The sequence below is a fragment of the Amphibalanus amphitrite genome, unplaced genomic scaffold (genome assembly GCF_019059575.1).
Source record: "Amphibalanus amphitrite isolate SeventyFive unplaced genomic scaffold, NRLGWU_Aamphi_draft 000703F_arrow, whole genome shotgun sequence".
Taxonomy (NCBI): domain Eukaryota; kingdom Metazoa; phylum Arthropoda; class Thecostraca; order Balanomorpha; family Balanidae; genus Amphibalanus; species Amphibalanus amphitrite.
Window position 1 is genome coordinate 147,408 of NW_024882197.1, and position 19,082 is coordinate 166,489.

General features: G+C 54.2%; 1 protein-coding gene across 1 annotated transcript; it reads left to right on the plus strand.

Annotated features, from left to right (window-relative positions):
- Window positions 1-13,403: 13,403 nt before the first annotated feature.
- LOC122364855 lies at window positions 13,404-18,451 on the plus strand. The gene is made up of 2 exons (XM_043335633.1): window positions 13,404-14,839; window positions 17,907-18,451. The coding sequence occupies exons 1-2, from the start codon at window positions 13,613-13,615 to the stop codon at window positions 18,006-18,008; spliced, it is 1,329 nt and encodes a 442-aa protein (XP_043191568.1). The 5' UTR covers window positions 13,404-13,612; the 3' UTR covers window positions 18,009-18,451.
- The last annotated feature ends 631 nt before the right edge of the window (window positions 18,452-19,082 follow it).

Consider the following 19,082-nt stretch of genomic DNA (forward strand, 5'->3'; position numbering starts at 1 on the left):
CTCGACCGCCGTCGTTGCTGCACAGCGGTGATAGGGAAGGTTGCAAGGCAGTATTTAGGAACGTCTGTTCTAGTCGGACCAGATGCGAGCTGCCCGGCAGTCCGACCATACGATCATCACGGTCATATCCGCCCCGGATCGCGCGGGGCTGGCGAGAGCCGGCTCCCTCTGGCCGTCTATGTTGCAATCGTGTAAAGACGTGCAACATAAGGTGCGTGACGTGGATGTTTGTGCTGAGAGGCGACCCGGTGCCGGTGGCACGATGTTGCGACGGCATAGCCCTCGGGCTGGCAGTGGGCATGCCGTTCAGCCGGGCGCCGGGGAACGTGAGGCAGCAGTAATAATAATGCGACATGCGAGCTTGGATACGAGCTGGGGGTCGGGCGTGCGGCCCTTATATGGGCCGGCCTCGCGCCTGGCGGCGTATTAGTGCGAGTTGTGGTGGGGTGCGCGGCATGACCCGGCACTGGGCGGCGTGAGCTTGCAACGGCTTGCAACGCATGAGGAGCTGTGGCGTGCCGCAGGGGCATCTCTGCGCCAGACGGCGTGAAACTTGCAACATAATGCGACGCACGAGCCGTGACAGAAGGTGTGCGATTCGGAGGAACGACCGTTTGACAGACGGCGATGCATTGCAACGGTAAGCAGCATGGAAACGTGGGCGAGGGGTGCGTTCCGAAGGATCGAACCGTGACGTTGCAACAGCATACCTCACACGAAACGTGGTAAGGGGCGTGCGTTCCGGAGGAGTGACCCTTTTGACAGGCGGCGGGCATTGCAATAGGGTGCAACAGGCGAGCTGGTATGCAACATGCGAGCTGTTGACGAGGGGGTATGTTCCCGAGGAGCGACCCGTGACGTTGCAACAGCGTGGTACGCACGAACCGTTATCGGGTTGTTCGTTCCAGAGGAGCGACCCTTAATTTGACAGACGGCGAGGCATTGCAACGGTATGCAACATACGAGCTGTTGACGAGGGTGTGCGTTCCGGAGGAGCGACCCGTGACGTCTCAACAGCATGCTACACACGGGCCGTTGTCGGCGTGTGCAGTCCGAAGGAGCGACGCTTTGACAGCCGGCGAGGCATTGCAACCGTATGCAACACGCGAGCTGTTGACGAGGGTGTGCGTTCCGGAGGAGCGACCCGTGACGTTGTAACAACATACTACATACGGACCATTGTCAAGGTTGTGGGTTCCGGAGGAGTGACTTTTTGACAAACGGCGAGGCATTGCAATGATATGCAACATGCGAGCTGTTGAGGGTGTACGCTCCGGAGGAGCGACCCGTGACGTTGCAACAGCATGACCCGTGAAGTTGCAACGGCATCAGGCATGATACACACGAGCCGTTGTCGGGGTTTGCGTTTCGGAGGAGCGGCCCTTTGACAGACGGCGCGGTATTGCAACAGTATGCAACAGGAGGCGGCGGGGTGCGCCCCGGAGGACTAACTCCGCGGTCGGGTGGCGTGACACAACAGCATACCACACACGCGCTGTTTGTGCGGGTGTGCGTTCCGAAGGAGTGCACCTAGCCACACCGTGATTGCGATTGCGACTGTGACGCTGCAACAGCATACTACGCACGATCCACGAACAACAGGGTGGGCGTTCCGAGAGAAAAAAGGGCGCCCTAACCAGACGGTGCGTGACCAGCGACGAACACGCAGCAGTGGGTGCCGCAGTGATGGCAGGACTTCCATCGCGGGGAGTGTTGGCCAGTCGTGTGAGGTCGCCTGTGTCGTGTAGATGTCTCGTTCTGCCGCCACGTCCGTCGCTCTTGGGTGGACAATGTAGCGAGGGTGTGCGGCCTGGGCTGGCCGACCCTGCGCCGGGCAGTTTGAAATATACTGATTGCGAGACTGCATCGAAGGTGTCCAGTCTGTTTGAATGACTGACCTTGCGACGGGCAGTGCGAATTTGCATTCGTGCAACACTGCAGCAAGGGTGTCCGGCCCAGGACGGGCCGACCCTGCGCCGGGCAGCGTGAAAAGTACTGATTGTGAGACTGCATCGAAAGTGCCCAGTCCGTCCGAATGACTGACCTTGCGACGGGCAGTGCGAGGTTGTAAGCATGCAACACTGCAGCGAGGGTGTTCGGCCCGGGCTGGCCGACCCTGCGCCGGGCAGTGTAAAATTTACTGATTGCGAGACTGCATCGAAGGTGTCCAGTCCGTTCGAATGACCGACCTTGCGACGGGCAGTGCGAGATTGCAAACATGCAACATTGCAGCGAGGGTGTCCGGCCCGGGCTGACCGACCCTGCGCCGGGCAGCGGGTAATGTACTGATTGTGAGACTGCATCGAAGGTGTCCAGTCCGTCCGAAAGACTGACCTTGCGACGGGCAGTGCGAGGTGGTAAGCATGCAACACTGCAGCGTGGGTGTCCGGCCCGGGCTGGCCGACCCTGCGCCGGGCAGTTTGAAATATACTGATTGCGAGACTGCATCGAAGGTGTCCAGTCCGTTTGAATGACTGACCTTGCGACGGGCAGTGCGAGGTTGTAAGCATGCAACACTGCAGCGAGGGTGTCCGGCCCGGGCTGGCCGACCCTGCGCCGGGCAGTGTGAAATTTACTGATTGCGAGACTGCATCGAAGGTGTCCAGTCCGTTCGAATGACCGACCTTGCGACGGGCATTGCGAGATTGCAAGCATGCAACATTGCAGCGAGGGTGTCCGGCCCGGGCTGGCCGACCCTGCGCCGGGCAGTTGGAGATATACTGATTGCGAGACTGCATCGAAGGTGTCCAGTCCGTTTGAATGACTGACCTTGCGACGGGCAATGCGAGGTTGTAAGCATGCAACACTGCAGCGAGGGTGTCCGGCCCGGACTGGCCGACCCTGCGCCGGGCAGTGTGAAATTTACTGATTGCGAGACTGCATCGAAGGTGTCCAGTCCGTTCGAAAGACCGACCTTGCGACGGGCAGTGCGAGATTGCAAGCATGCAACATTGCAGTGAGGGTGTCCGGCCCGGGCTAGCCGACCCTACGCCGGGCAGTTTGAGATACACTGATTGGGAGACTGCATCGAAGGTGTCCAGTCCGTTTGAATGACTGACCTTGCGACGGGCAGTGCGAGGTTGTAAGCATGCAACACTGCAGCGAGGGTGTCCGGCCCGGGCTGGCCGACCCTGCGCCGGGCAGTGTGAAATTTACTGATTGCGAGACTGCATCGAAGGTGTCCAGTCCGTTCGAATGACCGACCTTGCGACGGGCAGTGCGAGATTGCAAACATGCAACATTGCAGCGAGGGTGTCCGGCCCGGGCTAGCCGACCCTGCGCCGGGCAGCGGGAAATGTACTGATTGTGAGACTGCATCGTAGGTGTCCAGTCCGTCCGAATGACTGACCTTGCGACGGGCAGTGCGAGGTGGTAAGCATGCAACACTGCAGCGAGGGTGTCCGGCCCGGGCTGGCCGACCCTGCGCCGGGCAGTTTGAAATATACCGATTGCGAGACTGCATCGAAGGTGTCCAGTCCGTTTGAATGACTGACCTTGCGACGGGCAGTGCGAATTTGCAATCGTGCAACACTGCAACGAGGGTGTCCGGCCCAGGACGAGCCGACCCTGCGTCGGGCAGCGGGAAATGTACTGATTGTGAGACTGCATCGAAGGTGTCCAGTCCGTCCGAAAGACTGACCTTGCGACGGGCAGTGCGAGGTTGTAAGCATGCAACACTGCAGCGAGGGTGTCCGGCCCGGGCTGGCCGACCCTGCGCCGGGCAGTGTGAAATTTACTGATTGCGAGACTGCATCGAAGGTGTCCAGTCCGTTCGAATGACCGACCTTGCGACGGGCAGTGCGAATTTGCAATCGTGCAACACTGCAACGAGGGTGTCCGGCCCAGGACGAGCCGACCCTGCGTCGGGCAGCGGGAAATGTACTGATTGTGAGACTGCATCGAAGGTGTCCAGTCCGTCCGAAAGACTGACATTGCGACGGGCAGTGCGAGGTTGTAAGCATGCAACACTGCAGCGAGGGTGTCCGGCCCGGGCTGGCCGACCCTGCGCCGGGCAGTGTGAAATTTACTGATTGCGAGACTGCATCGAAGGTGTCCAGTCCGGCCGAATGACCGACCTTGCGACGGGCAGTGCGAGATTGCAAACATGCAACATTGCAGCGAGGGTGTCCGGCCCGGGCTGGCCGACCCTGCGCCGGGCAGTTTGAAATATACCGATTGCGAGACTGCATCGGAGGTGTCCAGTCCGTTTGAATGACTGACCTTGCGACGGGCAGTGCGAATTTGCTATCGTGCAACACTGCAGCGAGGGTGTCCGGCCCAGGACGAGCCGACCCTGCGCCGGGCAGCGTGAAAAGTACTGATTGCGAGGCTGCATCGAAGGTGTCCAGTCCGTCCGAACCCAGCAAACATGCCCACATGGTTCCCATATGGGGCCCACATGGGCCCCCCACCTCTTCCATATGGGCCCCACATGGGAATGGCAGTGGGTGACACGTGGGACCCATATGGGTCAGCCCACGTAGGCCCCATATGGGACCCACGCGGCGCCCACATGGGACCCATATGGGTAGCCCATCTGTAGCCCATGTCCCACGTGGGCCCATCTGGCCCATGTTCACCCCATATTCACCCCATATGGGACCCACATGGGATGCCCATCTCCAGCCCACATGCGTTTGGCCCATCTGGCCCATTTTTATCCCATATGGGGCCCATATGGGTAGCCCATCTGTAGCCCATGTCCCACGTGGGCCCATCTGGCCCATGTTCACCCCATATGGGACCCATGTGGGCATGTTTGCTGGGAATGACTGACCTTGCGACGGGCAGTGCGAATTTGCTATCGTGCAACACTGCAGCGGGGGTGTCCGGGCCAGGACGAGCCGACCCTGCGCCGGGCAGCGTGAAAAGTACTGATTGCGAGGCTGCATCGAAGGTGTCCAGTCCGTCCGAATGACTGACCTTGCGACGGGCAGTGCGAGATTGCAAGCATGCAACCCTGCAGCGAGGGGTGTCCGGCGCGGGCTGGCCGACACTGCGTCGGTCATTATGGGCTGCGGTCATAGCCTAGTTGTCACATTATGCGCCAGAAACATGCACAGTAGCGTAGACCGAAGTCATAATGGCGTACCGCTGAGGCGACTGCGGACAGATATTAGTGTTACTGGCTGTGACTGCGGCGAGTGTCCCGAGCCGTGCATCTCCCCGGTGCACGATACCTGTGAGTGCGGCGATGATGGCGGCGCTGTCCATGGTAAAAACCGGGTAAGGTGTTTCACACGACTCGATTCGACGCTGTCGGGATGGCTGAGGTAGCCAATGGCGCTAGCTGTCACGTCCGTCGCTCTCGGGGCGCGAGCGACGACTGGCGGGTAGCGCCGCGCACAACGCATGCGCGTCGTCGTGCCGTCAGCTGATAGTGCGTGAGCGAACGTTACCTTTAACAATCATTTCCAAGTTACCAAAAAGGTAGTTCCTTGACTCAGATGAGACGGGATATCTCACTTTTTGCAAATGTTTTCGTTTCGATTTTTCGTTGTAAAGGCCAAGGGGTGAAAAATAAGTGGCCTAAAACCGGTGAGAAAACTAGATTTGGGGGTACCCTAGGTTCCGGGAAGGATCAGGTGTGCCCCCCCCATCCCAAAATACCTTCCGCCGCCTCTGAAAAGGTCGGGGTCATTTTTCGCTCTCATTTTTTGGTCGGGGACGCAATTTGCTTTTTTACCAGCCCTGTATATCCTATCATCCTTCCGGCTCTGAAATGGTCTCATTAGACCGAAAGGGCCTAACCCAACAAAACAAACAAACAAAAAAACCTCAGCCAGTCACCGCGCCGTTCCGTGCTTCTATCGACCTCAGGATACTGAAATCCTTCTCCTCCACGCCGCAACCCCCTCCGGCCTGGACAGGCAACTTTATCTCATGCGGGCTGCTCCCTTGGAGCGGCACCGCTGCTCCTGAGGGAGCGCACCCCGTAGCCGGGTGCAGTGAGTGCCTTGGGGCTGGGTGCCGGGTGGCCTGTCCTCTGGACGGGCTCAGCCCCGGCCACTGGCGGTCGCAGCCGCTAGCAAAAGGGGGGGCCAAAGTCACACTCGCGGGACATAACATTATCCGTCACCGGGAGGGGGGGGGGGGGTGATCGGCTAATTTTTTACGTCCACGAGGCGCCGCACAGTTGGCATTACTTATGCTTCATCCATCTCATTCTTGCGTGAAATCTTTGAGCTCAATTTAACCCTCGCCGGCCGAGGGGGGGGGGGGGGCGGGTGCCGCCCCCCCCCATAGGGTTTTTTCGCGATAGCTCCGAACACGCTGGCGATAGAGAGCTGAAACTTGGCATACCTGACCTTTGATCCAAGCCGCATCTTTTGACACCAACCGCATTTTTGGGTCAGGTCAGGTCACTGACCTATGACGTCATAAGTGAACCTCTGCACGGTCTTCAGATGTCGCAACTTCGCAACGCCCTCACTGCCAGAGGAGATGTCACAGGGAAATGAAACTTGCAGGATCTAGTATCCATTATGAGTCCCACAACTTGTATATCTCGGATTTTTCCTAAAGGTCATATGAGGTCAGGTCATTTTCGTGACCTCACCATTATAAGTCAATGGGGAAAAATTCAAACTGCTATTCTGGCGCCGGGAACGATCTCCAACTATCTCAAGCACACAGAATCGTGATTTGATGCACTCCTTGCAAGGTTAGATGCGTCACTTTTGCAATGTTGACCTTGCGTGACGTCATTTATGACGTCATCAAGGTCATATTAGTTTTTCGTCAATAACTCTTGATCAAATTGAGCTAGCGAGTCGGGAAAGCCACCAATGGACTCAGGAATACCTGCCGAATCGAATGATATGCGACATGACCTCTTTCGACCAACTTCGTGACCTGGGGGTGCTGACCTGACCTTGACCTGAGGTCAACACCCCAAGTTGACCTGACCCGGACAAAAAGTATACCATTCGACGCGCCTGAGCGAGACGAACACGATGCTGCCAAAATCGGCGCTCTGCGGCTGTTTTTTTGCGAAGTTATTCACAAAAAACTGAACCGTACCCTGGGGCACTTGACCTGACCTCAGAGGTCACCGGTTGACCTAGGACCTTAAAATCGGGTACCAATCTCTGCGTCTCGTAACGGCGCACACGCTCGTTTTTTCCGCGACGCGCTAGCTCCACCAGGGGCGAAACGGCGAGGGGGGGGGGTCGTACCCGCCCCCCCCCCCCTCGGCCGGCGCGTATGTAGAAAACCAATAGGTCCGGCGAGGGTTAAGGCAAAATCACCAGTTCCATTTACCGTCTCACGGTGTGCCCACCGGTCGGGCCGCTGCACCGTCCATGACGACGGATCGGTGAAGCATAGGTATATAATGGAAGGTCAGGCACGCGGATTCATGACCTTACCACTATAAAACAATTCGGAAAAGTACAGATACATCTTGCTAAAAAGTACAGATACCTCTTGCTTTGAACAAGCATGTGAAACCCAGAGAGCATTTTTAGACTATGACATTTACCCATATAGGTACCTAGTTGTGTGGCGGCGGGGGAGAGTAGGTACACCGGCCTCTGGAGACCCCCACAGGTTCCGAGCTTTCAGAATTGGCATCTGAGGGCCGCGCGCGACTCCTGCGGGGCTTCGCAACGGCTCTGTTGGGGCTCACTCAACCTGCCTAGTCCTACTGCTAAAAAGACTGGCCCTGAGCCCTAAGGACTTCATCAGTCTCTGTCAGCCCCAGGACCCAGACCGGCTCATGGGGTCCCGACCTCGAAATATGAGGGAATCAGCGCGGGACCATCAGGACGTAAAGCAATCTCGATCAGGACCAACGTAAGGCTGTGCCGGAGACTGCGTGAGCCCTCTGATCTTCAGAAACCCACCCATGTATGTTTTCATGTAGAGGCTAGTTTAGGGCCCTCAGAGACCAGTACAGGGCCTGCAAACTACAAAGGCCAGTAGTTTGAGACCATCAGAGACCGAGTTGGGCTCTCAGAAGCTAATGTGGGTCCTTACTCATTACAGGCCAGCATGGGCCCTCAGAGGTCAGCGTGGGGCCCTAAAAGACCGGCATGAGCCGTTGTTGGACCCCAGAGGCCAGCAGAGGGCCCTCAAAGGCCAAGATGGGCCCTCCTCAGAGGCCAATGCAGACCCTTAGAGGCCGGCATCGGGTCTTCAGCAGCCAGTGCGGGGCCCTTATTGGCACCTAAAGGTTCGTCTTGGGACACCAGAGACAGAAATAAGGCCACCGGAGTCCGGAGACCGGTGTGAGACCCTTAGACGCCGGTTGGGACCACTGAGGCCGGTTAGGGGCCCTCATAGGCCAGATGTGGGGCCTCAGAGATTGATGTAGGCTCTTAGCGGTCAACGTAGGCGCTTGACCGCCACTGAAGTTCCCTCAGAGGTCAGTGTAGGACGTTCAAAGACCGGTGTGGGAGCTATATTAATAGCTGGGCGTGGGTTTTTTTAGCCTCGTGACGATCGAATAATTGCCAGGGCCCCATACACCTATATGGGGGCCCATTGGTTGTTTGAGGGGGGGGGGAAATTATATGATGGCCCCCTTTATTGACCTTTGGGGGCATGGCCCTGATGCCCCCCCCCCCGGCCCCCGCGACCGCCACTGTGTACACATTACACACATGCCTCTGAGATTACATACTAACTCATGTAAACTCTATGCAGGCCCCGGAGGTCCCACGCTAATCCTTAACCCTATTCCTGGCGGGCTCCGCCGGGACAAGAAACTGGCGGGGGGGGGGGCCGATTCGGCCCCCCCTGAGATCTCGAGAACGAAGCAAGATAGCGACAAGCGGTAAACGGCATCGGATACACACGGCCAAGATCTACAATTTTTACTAAGGTCATTTTCAGGTCAGGTCAAAGATGACGTCACAGGGGTCGAAAAAGTCAAAATGGCGGCACTAGATATGGAGAGAGTTTTTCTCGAATAACTTTCGAATTAGTCAAGATAGGAACAAACTAAGGGCATCATCGTGATCCTCTCGTCAATCCGCATCGAATGATATATATGTTGACCTCGAAAGGTCAAGGTCAAAGGTTGACCTCAGGTCACGTGACCTCGAGGTCATCATGTATATCATTCGATGCGTCTTGACGAGCTGAACACAATGAGACCATCCACGCGTCTGTATCTTGTTCCTGTACGGAGTTATTGGCCAAAAACCTTTGGTGACCTTTGATGACGTCACATGACCTCACAGCTGCCCAACAGCAAAACAGACCTCAAGGTAGTGAAGGTTGATCGTATATGAAGTCATGTATGGTATATGGGGCCATTCCGACCCGTTTTAGTGGTAAAAACAGGGAGTTGATTTTTCTCCCATTGACTTATAATGGGGAGGTCGCGAAATTGACCTGACCTTAGGTCACCGATATCAAAATTCCGAGATATACAAATTGCACATACTGGTACCCTAACTAAACCCTGAAGAGAAGAAATTGATCGGTCAAAAACTCTAGCTCTGGCGTGATTGCAAACTTTTCTGAGGTAGCGTCACCAAACCGCCTCTGGTGACCTGACCTGAGGTCAGATCAACTCAAAATTTTCAGACATGTTGCGTAGAAGCCTTTTAGGAAAAGTCAGAAAATTTGAGCTTCCTAGCTCAACGCGTTTGGGAGATATAACCAAAAAACCTCAGGGGGGGCTCCTGAGGCCCCCCCCCCGCCAGGAATAGGGTTAAGAAACCAAGCCGGCATACGGCGTCACCATCGGGCTTCTGAGGTGCACAGCACCTACCCATGAGGTCTTAGGTACTTTAGTGTCTTGGAGCCAATCTCCTTTAGCAGGGCCCACCCGCCACTGCCGAAGAGTGTCTCATGCCAGCCATTGCTGAATGCTGGGCCTACGAGAGCCTCAAGTAAACCCACGCTGATATTCCATATAAGATCCGGCCATACTCGTGAACCGGTGCCAGCGACGCTGACCGCCAAATTGACAGAATGCGAAACTGAGCCCACTCATGAGTGAAATTTACGTCCTTTGATGGCGCAAGAAAGAAAATGAAACATACGAAAAGCTTTTCTAGGACTTTTGTTCGATCTGAAAGGTGGGGCCAAAAGATAGTATGGCCCCACCTTTCAGCACCAAAGGGGGGGCCATGGCCCCCGTGGCCCCCCCTGCGACCGCCAGTGGCCCCGGCGACTCACTAGGGTGCCTGCCCAGACCAATGTCTCCCCCTAATTCCTATCATCCCTCCGGCTCTGCAATGGTCTTGTCAGACCGAAAGGGCCTAACCCAACAAAACAAAAACAAACAAACAAACCTCAGCCAGTCGACCGTTCCGTGCTTCTATCCTCAGGATACTGAAATCCTTCTCCTCCACGCCGCACCCCCCTCCGGGCTGGACAGGCAACTTTATCTCATGCGGGCTGCTCCCTTGGAGCGGCACCGCTGCTCCCGAGGAAGCGCACCCCGTAGCCGGGTGCAGTGAGTGCCTTGGGGCTGGGTGGCCTGTCCTCTGGACGGGCTCAGCCCCGGCGACTCACTAGGGTGCCTGCCCAGACCAATGTCTCCCCCTATATCCTATCATCCTCCCGGCTCTGAAATGGTCTCATTGGACCGAAAGGGCCTAACCCAACAAAACAAAACAAACCTCAGCCAGTCACCGTTCCGTGCTTCTATCCTCTCTCAACTATCCTCAGGATACTGAAATCCTTCTCCTTCACTCCGCAACCCCCCTCCGGACTGGACAGGCAACTTTATCTCATGCGGGCTCTCCCTTGGAGCGGCACCGCTGCTCCCAAGGGAGCGCACCCCGTAGCCGGGTGCAGTGAGTGCCTTGGGGCTGCCGGCTGGGTGGCCTGTCCTCTGGACGGGCTCAGCCCCGGCGACTCACTAGGGTGCCTGCCCAGACCAATGTCTCCCCCTACGTCCTATCATCCTCCCGGCTCTGAATTTCTGAAATGGTCTTATTGGACCGAAAGGGCCTAACCCAACAAAACAAAACATGAACAAACAAACCTCAGCCAGTGGCGCAACCAGGGGGGGGTCAGAGTCTGTCAGGGGCCCGCTCGAGAGAGAGAGAGAGAGAGAGAGAGAGAGAGAGAGAGAGAGAGAGAGAGAGAGAGAGAGAGAGAGAGAGAGAGAGAGAGAGAGAGAGAGAGAGAGAGAGAGAGAGAGAGAGAGAACAGAGAGAGAGAGAGAGAGAAAGAAAGAAAGAAAGAAAGAAAGAAAGAAAGAAAGAAAGAAAGAAAGAAAGAAAGAAAGAAAGAAAGAAAGAAAGAAAGAAAGAAAGAAAGAAAGGGAGGAGAGAGGTCCTAATCTAATCGGACGAGCCCGGTTCGAGATATGCCTACTCTGAGACACCACGGGTGAGGGGCCGGCCTGTGGCCCCAGGTGGACGGGGCCCGGGCTCCCCGAGAGAACGGGCCCGGGCAGCTGGGAGAACGGGCCCGGGCCCCCTGGGTGGATGGTGCCCGGGACACCCGTGGATGGGTCCGGGCCCCCGGGTGGATGCCCCCCCCCCCCCCGGTGGATGGGTCCGGGCCCCCGGGAGAACGGGCCCCGGGCCCCGGGTTGACGGGCCCCGGGCCCCGGGTGGACGGGGCCCGGGCCCCCAAGTGGATGGGGCCCGGCCCCCCTGGTGGACGGGGCCCGGAGCCCCGGGTGGACGGGGCCCGGAGCCCCAGGTGGACGTAACCCGGGCCCCCGTGTGGATAGGGCTCGGCCCCCATGTGGATAGGGCCCGGGCTCCCGGTTGAATGGGGCCCGTTAGGGTGACCCGCTTGCTCCGCAACGCGATGAGGGGTATTTTCGATCGGTGGGCGTTTGGTTGGTCTTGTGTCTGTGGGTTATGTATCCATTTCGGTCGATTGCTTTTTGACGGCTAAACATTTTGGTTTGGAAAAAAAAAATATCCATCGCATCGAGGTGCTCGTGTCTGATAAGCATGCGTTCTTCTATAGAACATGTCATGTAAAGTTTATAACCAGTAAAACGCCTGTTGGGCGAAGAACGAGCGAGCGAGATTGTGAGCCCTGCACGTGCGGAAGGGCGAGAGGGTACTTCCAACGGGCTTGTGCAAAGCACCCTTCTAACCGGTCGCTAGCGGTGTGCCAAATTTGAACGCGATCGGCCCAGCCGTTCCTGAGATCTGGAAGCGGCATTCTGTACGTGCACACGTGCAAACGGGGTCCAAACTGACTTTTGCACGGCACCCTACTAACCGGTCCCCAGCCGTGTACCAAATTTGAGCGCAATCCGCCCAGCCGTTCTCGAGATCTGGAAGCGCCCCCTGCACGTGCGCACGTGCAGTAGCACCCTAACCGCAACACATGGAAATGCATTGCCTGGTGGGTGCCTACCTGTATGCCAAGTTTCAGCGAAATCGCCCCAGTAATTACCGAGTTATTGAAATGGGAACAAATTTGGCACCTCTTCTTTTTGTATTTTGCACGTGCAGTGGGGGTCATTCACATATATGAAGAGTATCCGACCCTTGGTAGAAGGGATGCAGCTACCCTACAAAAATTACCGTGAGACAATTGCCCAAGCGGCTGCTGAGATATGAGCCTCTCAAAATCACTACTTTTGCAAAACAGCCTGAACACCCTTGACGTTTCACGTGGCTCGTGCCACGACGGTCACTGAGTTGTATCAAAAGTAGTCAATTTCGGGGTAGAAGGGATGGGGCTACCCAGCAAAAAAGACCGCAGGCCAATCGGTCCAGCGGTTGCTGAGATATAAGCCTCTCAAAAGCGTTACAGGCCGGGCCGGGCCGGGCCGCTCATACTGAGATTTTTCCGTTATATTGAAAAGACTCGCTTCGCTCGCTGCGCTCGCTCGCTCGTAACAAAGGTTGATGTAGGTTATTGAAAAATGAATGACATCGATGAAAATTCATAAACCCCAAGCATTTCACGTAAATAACTGTGATTAACTGCAGAGGGTTCTCAACTTTTTGGGGTGAGGATCATGAGCGTCTGTACGAGGGCCCGTCTGAGAGGGGCCAGCTACCGCACCCACTATAAGGGGTGCGGGGGGCTAACCCTCCCCCAGGCACGGCACGGGTTAAAAACTGGTGATGTTAGAGGCGTTTTTTCAGTTTTTGAATCAAAAATAGCGTGGCATGACGTCACTAAAAACACAAATTTTCAAAAACCTTGGAAGCATTTGGTTCGCATTTTCAGGGAATACGTCATATCTACTATACATACTATTTGTGAAATGAAACTCTGTCTGTCTGTCTGTTTGCACCGTGCAGAGGGGTGCTTTGACGCCGTGCGCAGGTCAACCGGTACGGTCGAGGGGGCTGAAATTTTCGCAGTGTGTTGATGACGTCACGCGCACGTGCAGTGGCGTGTTTCGAGACTCATGGGGTGGATGGTTCGCACGTGGCACGCCCTGGAAAAGTGCGCATTTCCTCGGAATTTTGCTCATTCTTCAAGGCATCGGCAGCCGGGTTCAATCGCCTATAGTCCGTTTTTCTTATCTTTAGACTTCACTCCAAGATGTGCAGATAACTTAGCACGTGACGTCACACAATTTGATAATAAAAATCAAGCGTCACGCTCATTGCCACTGGCTCTAAAAGCGAACACACCATATGTCTGCTGTGTATCAAGGAAATCTGAGACTTTTATATATCTTTTGAAATTTATATCCATTCGTATACAATAATATGCAATGCTCTCAAAACTTCGGCAAGGAAAACCGATCGGTGCACAAGCGAGACAAGTGGTTTATAATGTTTACCAATATTTTATTCGAAAGAAAGATGAATACCTCAAGCAAGGTGATGAGAGTGCAGCGGCTAGCATTAACGTAGCGAAGGAGACCAGCTCTGCTACTGGAGTGTCGATTGCCTCTGTTAATGCATTCAAGAGTGGAATAGAGACACATGGATGCCAGTCTCCAGCCCGCCAGCGCCCTAACAGGGGGCCACGCGAGTACTTCGACGAGTTTGACCAGTGCGCGTTCAGAAGAATGGTGCATGCCATGTACCTGGAAGGGAAAAAGGTCACTTTGGACACCATTAGAGCGGCAGTTCAGGACAAGTTCGAGCAGACTATCTCGCGCTCAACCATACGAAAGCAGCTGTTCCAAATAGGATTCAAGTTCCGACAAGTGAACAACCGAAAGCTGCTGGTTGAAAAACCTCAGGTGGTGGCAGCCCGGAACGCGTTCCTGAGACGCATTCGGAAGATTAGAAGCTCCGACCCAGAGCGCACTATAGTGTACTTGGACGAGACCTGGTATAACCAGTTTGATATGCGAACGGTCGCGTGGTTGGACAGTGACGACGTGGCCGGCCATAAGCCAGTGACAGGGAAGGGCAAGCGCCTAATCATAGTCGATGCTGGCTCGGACAGCGGCTTCACCCCAGGAGCATTCATGTGTATGAGGACGGACGGCAAGTCTGCCGACTATCACACGTCTATGAACGCGAGCTGTTTCGAGGACTGGTTTCGACTCCAACTTCTGCCGAACCTGCCAGCGAATAGCGTGATCATTATGGATAACGCCTCGTATCATTCAAGATGTGCTAACAAGGCACCTACAGCTAGCTGGAGGAAGGAAGCGATCCAAGAATGGCTGCGGGTACATGATGTCAATCCTGATCCGGACTTGCGGAAGGTCGAGCTTCTTGAGCTGGTTCGCCCTCTGAAACAGACACGCGAGTATGTGTTGGACAAGGTGGCACAGGAGGCCGGTCATGAAGTACTGAGGTTGCCCCCATATCATTGCGACCTCAATCCGATTGAAATGGTTTGGGCAAACATGAAGACGCACGTCCGCCAGTTCAACAACACTGGGCATCTGAATGACGTGGAAAGGCTGCTGCTGGATAGCCGAGACGCCGCGCCACCGGACTTGTGGCGAAACTGCTGCCGCCACGTGCGAGAACTGGAAGTATGCAATGCTCTCAAAACTTCGGCAAGGAAAACCGATCGGTGCACAAGCGAGACAAGTGGTTTATAATGTTTACCAATATTTTATTCGAAAGAAAGATGAATACCTCAAGCAAGGTGATGAGAGTGCAGCGGCTAGCATTAACGTAGCGAAGGAGACCAGCTCTGCTACTGGAGTGTCGATTGCCTCTGTTAATGCATTCAAGAGTGGAATAGAGACACATGGATGCCAGTCTCCAGCCCGCCAGCGCCCTAACAGGGGGCCACGCGAGTACTTCGACGAGTTTGACCAGTGCGCGTTCAGAAGAATGGTGCATGCCATGTACCTGGAAGGGAAAAAGGTCACTTTGGACACCATTAGAGCGGCAGTTCAGGACAAGTTCGAGCAGACTATCTCGCGCTCAACCATACGAAAGCAGCTGTTCCAAATAGGATTCAAGCAGGGGCGGCGCCACGGGTTTTCGATAGGGGGGGACGGGGACCGAAAATCGAAAATCCCAAAAGTAGATACTGATCGTGTATGCAAAAAAAAAAACGAGGCACGTAACGCCGCGAAACTTGGCAAGGCCCAAAACACATCGAATAGTGCATCCCGTTTCCAAACTTATCCTAGGACACCTAAGATCGATCACCTTTTCAAGCATCCTTGCCTCTAAATTAAAATTTGCAGTCTTGCCAACTCAAAGCTGGTTTCCTACAAGCTGCGAATTGCTTAGGTATGAGTAGCAGTGCCAGCTACTCTTACGTTTCGTACTTTCAAATTTTCGATCTTACGTCTGGTCAGCTTCAGGGCTTCACCATCATATAGTCATGGAGGAAAAGTGGGAATGTCTTCTGCTCTGACAAGTGCGCCAAAATTGCAATATAATTTCAGAATCATGACATCACCACCTGATCCATATGCAACGGGCAGGGTGCAGCTAATGGCTAGCCGTCAGTGGTCATGTCATCGGTGGTCACTCAAAAGGCCATGCTAGGTCATGGAAGGTCACCAGCCGTTATTTGATCACACTTTCTGATTGATTTTACTTGCCAAGAGCTTTGCGGGAAAAACGAGCGCATGCACCGTTGAAAAAAATGAGTGAAAGGGTCTCAGGTCCGGCGACCTCTGCAGGTGAAATGCCCCAGGGTAGGATTCCGGTGCTTGTTGATTAACTTCGTCAAAAATGGCAGTAGAGCTGTGATGTCGGCACCATTGTGTTCGTCATGATCGAGCTGGCGCGACCTGCATCGTTCTCATATTCACCCTCCAATCGTAACAACTACAGCAGGGATTGGCAAATGGCGGGGCACTCCCTTTGGGAGGTAATGAAGGTCTCTGGAAACATCATCCCACATCCCTTTAGCATTAGTGGCTCTCCTTATGGAACAGGTTTCTTGACTGGTCTGTTTCACCCCAGAATTCAAAGACTAGTCAAGGTAAAGCCGAGCGCACCACAGTGAGCACAATTTGATAAGCTGGTGTATCTCAATTTTCATGTAGAACCTTTCACGTATCACGTACCTAAAACCCTTTCGTGCACTCATGCAAAAGCAACTGCCATGTTTCAACAGCTGGTAATGGCATTTTCACAGCCGCTGACGTAAGAAGAGGAGGGATGGGGGGCTCGATTAGACCCCCAGCCGTTCGGCCGCCGACCGAACTTAGTTTTGCAGAAAAAAACGAGTGCTATCGAACCCCTTGACGAGAGGGAGCCGATGCTATATCCAATTATAAGGTCTTGGGCTACTGCGTGCTTTTTTGGTCCTGCCTGTGATCTATCCGAACACTTCTCCCCACAAGTGCTGGGGTTAAATGGCATAGATTTCAAATGGTTCCTGTGGTAGAACTGCCATGCTTGAATTTGACTAATTAGGAATGGAAAATTTTCATATAGTAACGGAAATCTATGGAATTTCAGTGAACTTGGTTTTATCGGCAATGGGGTCTGGCAGTGGGGTGGGGAGGTAATAAGTAATAACCCTGCCTGGCGCCCCAAAAAGGGGGCACGATCCCCGAGGCCCTGCCGATCACCTTATAACTACAGGCATCACAGCTCCACACCTTTTGCAGATGGCCAGGACCCCCTGCGATGCATCCCAACAGCAATATTTATTCAGAACCTGCCTTGATTAACCAACGATGCATTAAATGCGACGGATAGCTCTATAATGCATTATTATCAACTATTGAACGGGCCTCGCCGATAGGGGGGTACTGTACCCCCCTAACTTTCGATAGCGGGGGACCTGTCCCCCCCGTCCCCCCCGGTGGCGCCGCCCATGGATTCAAGTTCCGACAAGTGAACAACCGAAAGCTGCTGGTTGAAAAACCTCAGGTGGTGGCAGCCCGGAACGCGTTCCTGAGACGCATTCGGAAGATTAGAAGCTCCGACCCAGAGCGCACTATAGTGTACTTGGACGAGACCTGGTATAACCAGTTTGATATGCGAACGGTCGCGTGGTTGGACAGTGACGACGTGGCCGGCCATAAGCCAGTGACAGGGAAGGGCAAGCGCCTAATCATAGTCGATGCTGGCTCGGACAGCGGCTTCACCCCAGGAGCATTCATGTGTATGAGGACGGACGGCAAGTCTGCCGACTATCACACGTCTATGAACGCGAGCTGTTTCGAGGACTGGTTTCGACTCCAACTTCTGCCGAACCTGCCAGAGAATAGCGTGATCATTATGGATAACGCCTCGTATCATTCAAGATGTGCTAACAAGGCACCTACAGCTAGCTGGAGGAAGGAAGCGATCCAAGAATGGCTGCGGGTACATGATGTCAATCCTGATCCGGACTTGCGGAAGGTCGAGCTTCTTGAGCTGGTTCGCCCTCTGAAACAGACACGCGAGTATGTGTTGGACAAGGTGGCACAGGAGGCCGGTCATGAAGTACTGAGGTTGCCCCCATATCATTGCGACCTCAATCCGATTGAAATGGTTTGGGCAAACATGAAGACGCACGTCCGCCAGTTCAACAACACTGGGCATCTGAATGACGTGGAAAGGCTGCTGCTGGATAGCCGAGACGCCGCGCCACCGGACTTGTGGCGAAACTGCTGCCGCCACGTGCGAGAACTGGAAGAGGTGTACTGGCGAGCAGATGGTATGATGGAGGACATCGAGCCAGTGATCGTGTCACTTCAGGATTCGAGCAGTGACGACAGTGACAGTGAAAGTGATTGAGGGCGCATGGGACCTACGATGGCTTCGGTGAACCAAACATACCCAATATACGAGTACGACTCCTGTGTTTCCTGTCTTTTGTAATTTGTATTACGAGTTACTGGTGGTAGATTTGTAGACACTAGCGGGTAATACGAGCAAAACATGTCATCACATTGAAATAGTATGTATATTTGTTAATTTCGATCAATGCTGCATTCATCGCTAAACACACGCTCATATAGCCAACTCGTGTTGGTAGCCTGCGCCGCTGAACACGCATGTCCTGCGGGTTGCCTACCTCCACAGGCATAATTCATCTCCGCCTCTCGTCACGCAGTCTAACCCGTCCACATGATACTTCGTGAGGATTACAACGTCACAGTCAATACTATCGAAAACGCGTTCACTCGAATGTCTGCGATAGCGAACCACAAACCAAGTGCTTCACGACAGTCGCCAGAACTTGTCGCCAGAACTTCGGCTGGAACCAAGCCCTATAGGTCTTGAACTAAAGTCACTGATGATGACTTGTGTCCATTTGCAGAATAGTTCATTTCCAAGTGATATTCGCTTTTATAGGTACCCTTTAATTCATCGGATCGATAGTTCGGTTAGCAATACCAAACTTTATCCAACTTAATTTTTGTAGCAGGTAGGTATAAGTACCTACCTATTTATGTAATACACATTTGTGAGACTACAAATCTGCACTTGCCGCACCCAAGAGCGCCACTCTCCAGCAAGGCCATATATAGGCTCTCCAGGCTTCAAGGCAATATTTTCTGTTTCCGAAGGGCTTGATTTTTTCTAAGCCATGCTTTGTCTCGTGCATATCTTGCGAAACATCTTGGAGTGAAGTCTAAAGATAAGAAAAACGGACTATATGACAGTTAAATGCATGACGATCGGCGGCGGGTGCCTCTCATTTGCAGATTGACAGCTTATTTATTTTGATAAACAGAGGCGAATGAAGATGTTGATTCTCGGTAAATAAAGACAGTTTTCAATGCGCTTACACAAATGCACCGCGTTTGCCGTAATGCGCCACATTTGTCCAAAGCGCCATTTTTGTCACAAATTGCACAGCTTTGT

Coding starts and splice junctions, on each gene's coding strand:
- LOC122364855 (XM_043335633.1), top strand. CDS start 13,613: ATGCTCTCAAAACTTCGGCAAGGAAAACCGATCGGTGCACAAGCGAGA. Junction 14,840..17,906: donor GCCACGTGCGAGAACTGGAA/GTATGCAATGCT, acceptor CGAGAACTGGAA/GAGGTGTACTGGCGAGCAGA.